We start from the raw sequence: 13,205 nt of genomic DNA on the forward strand, positions 1-13,205 counted from the left end.
CACAACGACAAAGAAAGAACACTTAAAAAGAAGGGTTATGACGTGGTCATTGGTCAGGAAGAAAAATAAAGTCGTTATTTCCTCGATTTTTCGCATTACAACAAAAACAGAAAAGTGTGTGACTCACATTTTTATGTCTTCCTTTCACTTTTTAAATGATAGAAACTCTCTTTCTTTTTTATCTTCTATCAAAGAAAATAGATAATTCTATATTTAATCAAATTTATTTAACTAAGTACAATTACTTTTTGAAAAACAATATTATGATATGTGAAGATAGTGAAGATAATGGTGAAACAAAATGAGTGCCTCTTAAAACTTATTGCATTAGCCATGTATAGTCATTAAACTCATAACTTTAGTCATTATGTGACTTCATATTGATCTTAGATTGTTTTTTTTAGAGGAATCTTAGATTGTTTGTAACACAAACTCACAACTTAGTTTAATTATCAAAATAAAATTGAATTTTATTTAATAATATTACAAAAAAAAAATTAGTTGTTTTAGTAATATTCTTTTTTAATAAATTGTGTTTTAGTCGCCTGCTTTTTATGAGAGTGAAAATTAGTGAAGTTTTTTTTTTATAAAAACTTTGGTATCCGATTTAAGGATTGGCTATATTTGAGTTTCTAATTGCAATGAAATAAAATAAATTGGACTGCAACAAATTGATGAAAAACGAATGATAGTTATAATTTTATTGCTTGGATATTTTGATAATTATAATAATAAAACTAATTTAATCATTTTTTGTGTTTTGTTTTAAAGAGCATAGTGTCAAACTCACACATATGAAGTGTTGATAAGTTGGATATTGTGAGTTTGAACATACGTCTCGACATATATCAAATATTTATACAATCTTTGAGTTGTTCTTACGGGATGTTTGATCATTTTTATAAGGTGAATCGTTATTATTTAAATATTTCACAATATTTTTTCCTTGTTCACAAGAGTATATAATGAAACTTTGTTTTTGTTGTTGTTGTTGTTGTTGCTGTTCTATTACATTGCACCCTTTGTTTCCGTGAGTTTAACTTAGTTGTCAAATACATTGCATTATATATGAAGGGGTTGGGCTTCGAACTATGGACATCTCACTTATTCACTTTAAAAAGTCAATTATTAGTCGCTATACTATTTGAACCAAAAAAAAATTAAAACTAATAAATATTAACAATTAGTAAAATTCTACTAGACAACAACTCGTTTAATTTATCACAAACAAATATGAATTACTACACACGTTTGAAAAGATAATATGCAATATTTAATATTATTTTGTCAAATAATCTATGGCAGAATTTTTCTTTTTAAAATAAATAAGTGGAAAATCTATAACTTAAACTCCAACCCCAGCCTATACAATGCGATTTACATACCAATTGAGTTACGCTCACGAAATTTATGAAATATATGTATAATAGATCAATATGATTTGATTAAATTTTATCCATTGCCTCCGAAGTTCAAGTCAAAATAATAACTGGATATATAATTATATTAAAAATTTTTAAATAGTTAATATATTACTATCAAAATTATGTGTATTTAGACAACTTTAATATTTTGAATGCTTTTAAATATATTATTATCAAAATTATGTATATTTAGACAACTTTAATATTTTGAATGCTTTTAAAAAATTTATAGCAAATTCTTTCAAAAAAAAATCTTACAATAAATGTTTTAAATAATTTTAATACTCTCTAGCTACTAAAATACTTATAGTTTTATTTTTATAATAAAATACTTATAATTTTAAATAATTTATGTGAAAATTATATTATTTCTTAACTAGCACCATAATTATTTTTAAAAAATTTAGTCAAAACTAAATATGAGATACATAAGTAAAATACAGTGCATTTTTATTTCGTAATCAATATCATACTATATAATCTATGTGAATTTCTTTTTATTTCTTAACCTTGATTCTATAATTTAAAAAGCCTTAATCAAAACTAAATATAATATATATAAGAAAAATACAGTGAACCTCTTTTTTTTTTTTTTTTTTTTAAGAATACAGTGAATCTTATATTTCGTAGTCAATATCCATTTAAATAATTAATAGAAAATTTTATTTTATTTCATAACTGACACCTTAATGGAAAACTTAGACAAAACTAAATATTAATATACGTAAGAAAAAAACAGTGCACCTTTTATTAAAAAAAAAACAGTGCATTTTTTATTTCATAATAAAGTTATTTTACGTCACATTAAAAAACACTTTTACCAAAACCTCGTACATGTATATAAACTAAATTTATAATATTATATGCATACGCAAAACAAATCATTATTATATTTAATTCGTCAATCATTTCTTTTATAATAACGGTGGTTGTTGTCAACGTCTCGTAATCGAAACGTTGTACAACACGTGAGAAATGTAAGCAAGAAGAGAAATATATGCACATGCAAAACAAATCGACGTATCACTGCATTGTTTCTTATCTCCTGTGTCAGTCACCGGATACTAACAACTGTATTAAATACAAACAAGCATAAAGTGACAAAACCAAATTATCATAATTAATCAATATTAAATTGATTTCTTGACCGAATCGTGATAAGATTAAGAGTAATTAATTTAGCAGAGGATGCGTATGCATAAAATTTTGTGCCGGTTGTTCCCTTTTTCCTTTTTCTCTTACTTAATCGGTGACATGACTTTAGTTATATATTCTCACCCAATTTTGTGATAGATACTATATGAAATCATCAGATCTCAAGAGGAGTGATTCATTGTAAACAATATTGCATGAATTTCTCCAAATGAGTTTGGTTTTTGGTGTTTCTGAGGCATTTTTCAGAAATTTTTAGCATAATTGAATGTTCATAGATTCTTCTTCAATCCTTCTTCAATTACTCTATCTTCATTAACATCACCTTCATCACTCACCCGTTACTGTCACAAGGTAATTCAGAAACTGGATCTATGCTTCTGTTTTTTAATTTGTGTTAATTTAATGATGTGTTTTTTCTTCATAAAAGACATTTATGTTTCATATGTCCTGTTTCATCTTTGAAAATGAACCTTAATTAATTAAATTCAGTGTCCTGAAACAGTTCCTGTCGGTTTTTGTGTTTTACTTATCATCTTATGAATCATTTTCAACAAGTTTTTTTTTTTTTTTTTTTTTTTTGTACAGGGCAAAAATGGAGTTTGGAGAAACAGAGAAAAAAGAGGTTAATTCACAGATTCCATGGCTACCCACCACACCATATAAGCCAATTGCTCAAAGACCAGTGCCGATCTACACTCCTGGAGAGAGAAATCAGCTCAACTCTCATATCAATGGTGAATTTGCATCTTTTGAGTCTTCAAGTGGTGGAGGTGTTAACCACCGTCCAGAATCTGTGGCTGTAACATTAAACATTGGTCATGACAATGCCAGAACTCGGGTACCGATATCGTTCGATAATCCGAGCTCTAGTAATAGTTTTGCTGAACTTTTGGCTCAGGCTGAGGCTCCTTCATCAGCAGCATATTGCAATTCACCATATGGATATTTGGGGGACCAATTTGTTCCTGGTGTGTTGAACTTGAACCCACGGTTCAACCAAAGTTATGCATTTCTTGGCCAGCACAATCTTTATCAGCAACAACTCTTCAACAATTTCATATGTGACAATTACCAAGATCCTCAGGGTAAGAACAATAAATTTTGGTTTTTTATTGCCGGATTTATGTTCCCGGAGTTTTGACAGTTGATTAATCAGTTAATCAATTATTGTCTTGCACACAATGTTTTAAAAACTGAACCGGACACTAACCAGTGAGATGCCAGGTCATGGTTCAACGTTTGTTTCGAGACAAAACGTTGAACCATAAACAATGTCAGGTCACGGTTCAACAGGTTGAATAGTCATGCTTGGTAAACATTGACTATGTGCACTATATTTTCCTATGATCCATTTTATTATCTCTAAGAAACCCTTTCATTCACATAACTAGTTTTTCACCAAAAACAGATTATTTTTTTTACTTAGATTTTCCTGACTGTGATAAATCTTGGGACCAAGGTGCCCCGTAGGCACCGGGTCTAGCCCAATAATTTTCAACAGTGAGACCTGTGTCCTCATTGAGGTCTCAAGTTCGATTCTCTCTAGTGTCAATTTAAGTGGGCTAATTTAGCTTCTTAAAAAAAAAAAAAAAAAAAAAAAAAAGTGAGACCTAAAACAAGTTTTGATAAATGGGCCTTTTTTGTCGAACATGATACTTTCGTTTATAAAATCCAATAAAAAAATAATTTTTTGTATGCGGCCCTTTTGTTTATAAAATCTAATAAAAAAATAATTTTTTTGTTGTTAGCTCGAAGGCTAGAGCTTTAGTAGCCTTACACCAGGGCCCACCGGTGTCGGCCCGGGTAGGCACAGACACAATATCCACTGTCATATTAGTTTTTATTTTTTATTCATTTTTATTTTCTTTTCACATCTTACAATAAGTGATCAATGTCGGACTGTATGGTTCTAACTTCTGCATTTAAATGATGTCCTAACAACAGGCACACCGCACTTGGCTTATTATAACAAGACCAATTCCCAGGTTGCTCTGCCTCCAGAAAATAACATAACATCAAACGACAATCAAGTTGTGGAGACACAAATAAACATGGAACAAAGGGATCAAAGGGATGATGAGAGTAATGCCTCAGCCACTATGTGCAACAGTTCACACAACAAACTTTATGACCCTGTTGTAGACTTGACTTCTGTTTCTACACCAAGCAAAGAGAATAAGAACCACAATAAGGAAATACACCATGTTATTGATCTTAATGAAATACCCCAAACAAAACCAAAAAGAAGAAAGCATCGCCCCAAGGTCATAAAAGAAAGCAAACCCAAAAAAACTCCAAAGCCAGCCACTCCAAAGCCTGATCAATCAAAAGAGAACTCAACTCAAAAGAGGAAGTATGCAAGAAAGAAAGAATCAAATGCAACTCCAGCAGAAGTGACAGGGCAATGCACTGAACCTTTGATGTCAGAGTCTGCCAAAAAGACATGTAGAAGGTCCTTACACTTCGACATTCCAGAGCAACCAACAGATGGAAATTCTGCGTGTAGGGAAGAAAATGCAACTAGACATTTTGGTGGAGAAATTAGCATAGAGGTTCAGGAAACACACGTGTTAAATAATCACATGACATTACAAGAAGATGCACAAGCCTCCAGCAGTAGCAGAAAACTTTCAAGTTCAGGGTCACAAGAATTTGGTTCCAAGAAAAAGCCGTCTGCTACCACTAAGCAAGCAGACAACGGCAGCATTAATCTGCTTGGGGCACAATATAATCAAATGCAGGCATACCAATCAAAGTATTGGCTTCAATTTCCGAATGTTCAGAAGAAAAAGAGAAGTGAGAAGGGGAAATTTTCAAATATTCCCAATACATCTTCAATGAATGCTGCTCAAGATGTACAGCTTCCAACATGTTCTGAAGAAAATGCTAGATCACATCCGGATGCATCAACTTCTAATGTGTGGACTACTGCTTCTGCTTCTGAATATGAAACAGCGCAACTCCTAACCATGCTCAAAGTTACAGAAATAGCCACCCATGACAAATCTCGATCACTCGAGTACAATTTATTTTCAGGACAGAGCAGACCAACCAAAAAAAGATCGAGAGTCACTACCAGAGCTCATGATTATACTTCTCTGAGCAAAATTACAAACTATGATGCCAAACTAACTAATATTGTGAACCGAGGCAGTTCGGAAAGACAAACATTTGAGGATGCAGAAAGACCACAAACAGGCATTGATGCTCTAGTTGCGGAGATGCGTGCATCGCTCACAAAAAAGAAACGAAGTAAAAAGAGAAGTACTCCAATCAGTTCTACATATTCTTGCCTAAATGAAATGCAACATCATCTGCCCTTGCACAACTCATTAGGTATTTTAACTGAAACTTTGATAATTTTTATTTTTTTTGGTTAAATATTATAATTGTTACAAAACAAACAATTATACCATGTAGTTTGTCCTAATTAAGACATTGACTGTTGCAGGTGTTGCTTGCGGAGAGAGCTGGAAAAACATACCTACTGTGGACAGATTAACACAGCAGTTTAGCCACCTAAGCATATATAGAGAAGCTAGAGAGCTTGTATTATACGGGCAGAATGCACTTGTCCCTTACAACCGGCAAAATGAAAAACGCAAAGGTCGGGTTCATGAAAATGGCACCATCATTCCCTACGAGGGCATGTTTGATCCCATCAAGAAACAGCGCCCACGACCTAAAGTTGATCTTGATGAGGAAACCAATAAAGTGTGGAAGCTTCTGATGTTGGATATAAATAGTCATGGGGTTGATGGAACAGATGAAGACAAGGCCAAATGGTGGGAAAATGAACGAAATGTTTTCCGAGGAAGAGCAGAGTCATTTATTGCACGGATGCATCTTGTTCAAGGTATTATAAGATTTGAGGGAGAATTGATATTTAATTTCCAACAATCTTTGTATCTAGAATATTCTGTTCTGTAATTCTGTTACAAGTGGGGTTGACTAGATATATATTCTGTATGAGAGTAGTATTTGTAAAGCTTGCTCAGCAAGCCAGAACTATTGTTTTAGTTTGTTAGTTGCTTGTGCCAAGCTTTACAAACACTATTATCTGAAATGTGCATATCCATTGTGCATGACTTGGTTACATGGTTAGCGTGTTAACAAAAAATAATGCATATTCAACAGGAGACCGACGCTTTTCTCGATGGAAAGGATCAGTGGTGGATTCGGTGGTTGGAGTTTTTCTCACTCAAAATGTCTCAGACCATCTATCTAGGTATAAGTTATGCAAGCTTACTTACAAAGAAACATGCATTAAAACATATGATTCACCACTTTCTTTTTTTCTTTTATGTTGACAGTTCTGCATTCATGTCTCTCATTGCTCGATTTCCCCTAAAGTCAAGCAGCATGTTCGATACATGCCACGAGGAAAGTGCAAGCATGATAGTCAACACACCAGAGGTGCAAATTGTGGAACCAGAAGAATATGCAAAGCTGGATGAAATAATATTGAATCAATCTGTTCAAGAGTTGAGTTCTATGACAAAAGACATCATTGAACATTCTGAAGAAAGAGAAACTGTTGACAGCAACAGCATTGATTCCTGTGGAACTACTGGCAGCCTAGATAGCTTAAAAGATGTATCAAATTGTAAACTGTCAGAACCAGCTCAAAGAAATATTATGGAACATGGTACAATGGAATTTGTTAATCCATTGACTGGGAAAGGTCAAGAAAATTCATGTCATGGGGGTATTAGGAAAGAGTCCAATGTTTTATTTTCACCCAATTGCTCCATTGTTACATCTCAGTTGTCTGGAGATTTTTCAATTGATCAAAATCCTGAGAAGATAGGATCATTCTCAGACAGCAACACAGAAGTAGAAGATCGGTTAAGCACAGCTGAATACAATTTTTCCAACAGGACTTCTTTCAGTAAGCTTTTAGGAATGGCAAATTCGACCCAGTTACATGAAGTTAACAGTCAGAGAAGCAATCCAACTGAGAATTTGAGAGATTTATATGGTCAATCTGTAGCTATGAGGCATGACAACTTGGAAGAGAACTTGGAAAAATCAAATGTTACTCAAAGCTCCTTAGAAGCAATCATGAAGCAATTCAATGGCCATAATTTGAAAATGACCCCCAACTCTGAAGTCCATGAAGTCAACTTCTATAACCCTCTCAATGTTGAAGCCTCATCAAGTGGCTCCTCAAAGAATACAAATGAAAATAACAAAAGCTCTGGTACTCCAACGGAGTCTGAAAGCCAAGCTGCAATTACCCACTCTCACAGCATGCTATCCCAAGTCCCTCTTCAGCAACATAGCGATCACCAGCAGCACAAAGTTTTCCACATTTCTGGACAAAGTAAAGATCTTATGGAGAAATCAAAGGAATCAGATTTTGGTGACCACAACTATGCCTTGAGGAATGAAAACAGTAAGTTAGATTCTGCCCCTGTAAAAAAATTAAAGGGCAAGGAGCGTGGGAAAGAGAAGAAGGATAACTTCAATTGGGATAGTTTAAGAATACAGGCACAAGCTACGGCTGGGAAGAGAGAAAAGACAGAAAGCAACATGGACTCATTGGACTGGGAAGCTGTGAGACGGGCAAACGTCAAGGAAATTGCTGATGCAATCAAAGAGAGGGGCATGAACAACATGCTTGCTGAACGCATTCAGGTAGAACCTAATATCCATGAAATATTATTTATCTACAATTCTACATTTTGCTGGAAAAATAAAACCTTTCAACACAGCTTATGTCAACTGATATCTTATGCAGAGTTTCCTGAATCTACTCGTTGAAAAACACGGGGCTATTGATCTCGAGTGGCTTAGAGATGTTCCACCTGACCAAGCAAAGTAAGTCCAGAGATTAATTGAACTGCTTTATTCAAATTGTACTTCTATGCATATCATGTTAGCTTGTCATCATTATATAGTTGATGAATCCAACATCCTGATTTCTTACAAATACAAATAGATGCATACTGATCAAGCCGTTAGACCTACTACACCCAAGCAGAAAAAATGCATAATGTTAATTCAATTTATATATGCAGAGAATTCTTGCTCAGCATAAGGGGATTGGGATTGAAAAGTGTGGAGTGTGTGCGACTATTAACACTGCACCATCTTGCTTTCCCGGTACGCCGAAAATAGAAGTGTGTAGTTACATTAATATGGAATATATTTTAACAGTTATTGTTGTGCAATAGGTGGACACAAATGTTGGGCGTATTGCAGTGCGATTGGGATGGGTACCTCTCCAGCCATTGCCCGAGTCACTACAGTTGCATCTTCTAGAATTGTAAGCAATACAAAAGTAGATCGAATAAGGAAGTAATTTGATTAGAAAAAAGCTAACAATATCGATCTGTGCAGGTACCCGGTGTTGGAATCCATACAAAAATATCTCTGGCCCAGGCTGTGCAAGCTTGACCAAAAAACATTGTAAAGATTTATTTTCAGTTTCCAGTTAAAATATAGAAGTTTTTTTTATTAGTGTAGGTTTAGCAAGGCTAGTTTATCTAAGGGTTAAATTTTGACTTATGACCTGAATGTAACTTTTAAACAATACCATGCAGTCATGCATTGCCATATCGTTTGAAGAGTAGGATTATGGTAACAAAATCTTATATTTTGACAAATGGTAACAACAACTTAGTTATGTGGCAATACATGATTGCATGATAATGCACACAAGTTCCCCGGTGACATTAGATAAAAAAAAATGAACTCTTTATCTACTGATCATTTTTTCATGTTTCATTTAAGGTACGAGTTGCATTACCAGCTGATTACATTTGGAAAGGTAAACTACATTTCTCATGCATCGGAAACTGACCATATTTTAGTAAAATCTAGTTTAAACTTAAACCAATGCATGCAGGTCTTCTGCACAAAAAGCAAACCAAATTGTAATGCATGTCCAATGAGAGGGGAATGCAGACACTTTGCCAGCGCTTTTGCTAGGTATATCTCCGAAAATATTATTTTGCACCCATCATGTTACCGACAAATTATGAGGAAAAAATAACCTTCAATACACGACACAACACCAACCACTACTTGCTTTATATAAATTAGAAGCACTGCATATATTTATGTCAGAAGGATAGAGAACTTCAAAGAGCATTTTATCAAGTTTGTATGTCCCGTACTAAATGACTATTAAGTTTTATACATATGATTGTATTGACGGCTTTCTAATTGCATTATCTTGTTGCAACAGTGAACTTAGGGAACACTTTTAACAGCTAAAGATCATGTCAATACCACTTTGAAAATTTAATTATATGCATGTATTCCAAGTTATGATAGACCAATATACAAATGTTAAATGCAGTGCAAGGCTTGCCTTACCAGGACCGGAGCAGAAGGAGCAGAAGAATTTAGTTATCACAACTGGAAACAATGCAACAGATCAGAACCCATCAACAACCGTCAATCAGTTGCCTTTGTCTCTCCCAGGACTGGAGCAAAAGAACATTGAGATCACAACTGGAACCGATGCAACTGATCAGAACTCGTCAGTCGTCATCAATCAATTGCCCTTGTCTCTCTCTGAAAACAAAAACCAAACAGAAGAACTTCAACAAACAGTAGCGATCAGGCAACTTGAAATGAATTCTGAAATCAATAACTGCCAACCCATTATTGAAGAGCCAACGACTCCAGAGCCAGAGTGCTCCCATGTATCTGAAAATGATATAGAGGATTTTTTCTATGAGGAATCAAATGAAATTCCAACCATCAATCTAGACATAGAAGAGTTCACTTTGAATTTACAAAATTATATGCAAGAAAACATGGAACTTCAAGAAGGTGAAATGTCAAAGGCCTTGGTTGCTCTAAATCAAGAAGCTGCTTACATTCCTACAACGAAGCTGAAGAACGTGAGTCGGTTGCGCACAGAGCATTCTGTGTAAGTGAAAAAACCAACTCATATATGAATACTACAAAGGCAGGAAAAACAAGTAATATATGATTTGCAACACATTAAACTTGAATCGTGTTAAGGTGGAAATTATACCCCGAAGAAATAGATAATAATCTCATCCAACATAAGATCTAGTATTTGACGTAGAGCTCTTGATATCCATTATCATAAAATAGATAAAAGCTCTGACAATTTATGTTGATATTTGTTTACCTTCTTGCAGTTATGAACTCCCAGATTCTCATCCTCTTCTGGAAGGGGTTAGTGATTGTTGGATCTGTTACTTAAAATTGTGTTTATGCTATATGCCCAAATTATACCCAAATTTTATTATTTTTTTATGCAATACAGTGGGAAAAGCGAGAACCTGATGATCCAGGAAAATACCTTCTAGCTATATGGACGCCAGGTGGGACAAAAAGAAATTGATTTTTTTTTATCAATAAATAAATTGACTACAATGCCCCCTCTAAATATGAATTTAGTTAGATTGGGTTGTAAAGTTAGTGTCAATATTATATGACATAATAAGTTGGGAAGCTTTACAATATGATTTAGTTCTCTAGTGTTTTCTAATTATTTTCAAAATACATTGATATGTACATCAGGTGAGACTGCAAATTCTATACAGCCACCAGACAGAAGATGCAGCGCTCAAGATTGTGGCCAACTCTGTAATGAGGAGGAATGTTTTTCGTGCAACAGCTTCCGTGAAGCAAATTCACAGATAGTTCGAGGGACAATCCTGGTCTGAATGCTTAACCATGCAATGTTTATTAATTGTTACACATTATAGTATAAAAATAGAGGGTTGGGTGGGTGACTAATTTTCATATAAATAATTCTTACCCTGACTTGAAATAAATTATGAATAGATACCATGTCGAACAGCTATGAGAGGGAGCTTTCCGCTAAACGGAACCTATTTTCAAGTCAATGAGGTAAAGTGGTCTGAAATCTCTTATAATCACATTTCTCCCCCTTTAATATATGTATATCTCTCGAAGTCAAGAAATTAAAAAAAAATATGTCATTTTGAGGCAGGTTTTTGCAGACCATGAATCAAGTCTTAATCCGATTAGCGTTCCCAGAAGTTTGATATGGAACCTTGATAGGAGGACAGTGCATTTTGGAACCTCCGTAACAAGCATATTCAAAGGTAAACACTTGAAAGTTAAAGCATATCTCGGACAACTAAGTTGAATATGAGTTTTTTGTTAAATGCAGGTTTAGCAACACCAGAAATTCAACAGTGCTTCTGGAGAGGTAAGATATAGTTCCCATATTATCTTGTGTGATTGAATATCCTTATTTAAACTTACTTTTACAAGTATAATAACCATAAATAGTTTGCAGACGCGCTAAGTGACCAAAGAACTAAAACTGATAAACTAGTTCAACTACTGGTCATCGCATGCTAACAGCTATATGTTGCTCTTCGGTTAAACCATCTAATAATCTACAGAATAGTAGGGGAGTATAGAAGCATTTCACAATATGTGCTATACTGCCACATACTTATGTAAATGCTACTTAATTTGAATCTGCACCATAATTAAGTAACCTTGTACAAACAAGGTCAAAAACATCATCCAAGCCATATAGACTGCATTAACAAACAGACATTAACGTAACATGAACGTCGACATATAACCGTACCTGTCTTGACAAATTAGTAAAAATGTTTTGCAGGGTTTGTCTGTGTGCGGGGCTTTGAAAGGTCAACGAGAGCACCCCGTCCTTTAATGGCAAGACTGCATTTCCCAGCAAGCAGGCTGGCCAAGAACAAAAAAGACTCCGCTGCGGCTGCGGCCAACTCGCAGGGATCAAATTCAAACCCAAATGCAGAACAGCAACAGCCAGATTTTCTTGCCAGCATTCCCAACCTTCGACAGAATGGTGGAACCTGAAAGCACGTCATATTCATTCATCCTGTAATATGTGTATAACAACAACGGGGTCATTGCTGACAAAATTTCAGCCCGCCATGTCATGTTAAGAGACTGGGCAAATTTTTAAGACCAGGAACAAGAATGTATCATGGTAACAGGTAGGTAGGGTTTTAGCTTTCATGAAGAGGGAATGCGATACATAAGTACTCTTGTAATATTAATTTTATGCTCCTCAATTTACCGGTTCTGTTCGCACAATTCGTCCAAATTTTACTTATCCCCGTTTCTATGAAGATACATAAATTTTTTGGTTCCAACCTGTTTCATAATTTCTTTGAGTTGTGTGTTTGACAGTAATGATTTTGAATAAACTTGGTTTTGTAAAACTAACCTATCTTTTAACCTAACTATTTTTGTTACTGATTTCCATCAAATTTAAGTTCGGAACTAAAATCAATTTGATTAGAGAGTAAAAAAAAGTTGATAAAACTGCATTTGGAGCAAAGTAAAGTGAATTTGAGAAACGTACCTTTAAAGTTTTGGGTTTCGAAAACAAAATGCGAAAACCCGTGTTGTACAGAAACACGAAGTGGATAGGAGTATAACTGCAGTATAGAAATGGTGAAGTCGTTGTTCTTAGCCAACTTGGTAGCTAGGAAGTGAATTTCGCTATTTTGCCGCCACGGTGCCATTTTCATACTCTTTTTCCCTCTCTTTCTCTTCTTTTTGTCATCTACTAATTTGTTCACCGTGTTTGTTGTCCTTCACCGATTGGGGCATTTTCTTTTTTGACTTTTCAATGCATTAGTTTTGTGATAACTTCTTTTTTCT

General features: G+C 34.4%; 1 protein-coding gene across 2 annotated transcripts; it reads left to right on the plus strand.

Moving 5' to 3' along the window:
- Window positions 1-2,481: 2,481 nt before the first annotated feature.
- LOC25499391 (transcriptional activator DEMETER) lies at window positions 2,482-12,691 on the plus strand. Of its 2 annotated transcripts, none has more exons than XM_039827458.1 (20): window positions 2,482-2,930; window positions 3,154-3,664; window positions 4,524-5,915; window positions 6,031-6,435; window positions 6,717-6,807; window positions 6,893-8,219; window positions 8,323-8,402; window positions 8,603-8,687; window positions 8,759-8,850; window positions 8,925-8,993; window positions 9,318-9,354; window positions 9,433-9,515; window positions 9,889-10,467; window positions 10,706-10,742; window positions 10,834-10,891; window positions 11,091-11,230; window positions 11,358-11,423; window positions 11,527-11,641; window positions 11,710-11,748; window positions 12,175-12,691. In XM_039827458.1, exons 2-20 carry the CDS (start codon window positions 3,172-3,174, stop codon window positions 12,390-12,392), a joined length of 5,406 nt encoding a protein of 1,801 aa, XP_039683392.1. In that variant the 5' UTR covers window positions 2,482-2,930; window positions 3,154-3,171; the 3' UTR covers window positions 12,393-12,691. The 2 variants fall into 2 exon arrangements, with proteins under 2 accessions (XP_039683392.1, XP_024626255.2); XM_024770487.2 differs by having other exon boundaries at window positions 3,165-3,664.
- The last annotated feature ends 514 nt before the right edge of the window (window positions 12,692-13,205 follow it).

This window comes from Medicago truncatula, chromosome 7, assembly GCF_003473485.1.
Source record: "Medicago truncatula cultivar Jemalong A17 chromosome 7, MtrunA17r5.0-ANR, whole genome shotgun sequence".
Lineage (NCBI taxonomy): Eukaryota > Viridiplantae > Streptophyta > Magnoliopsida > Fabales > Fabaceae > Medicago > Medicago truncatula.

What these genes read in the sequence shown, in the direction of transcription:
- LOC25499391 (XM_039827458.1), top strand. Translation starts at nt 3,172, where the DNA reads ATGGAGTTTGGAGAAACAGAGAAAAAAGAGGTTAATTCACAGATTCCA. An exon ending in CAATTACCAAGATCCTCAGG is followed by an intron (nt 3,665 to 4,523) that starts GTAAGAACAATA and finishes TCCTAACAACAG; the next exon opens with GCACACCGCACTTGGCTTAT. An exon ending in GCCCTTGCACAACTCATTAG is followed by an intron (nt 5,916 to 6,030) that starts GTATTTTAACTG and finishes TGACTGTTGCAG; the next exon opens with GTGTTGCTTGCGGAGAGAGC.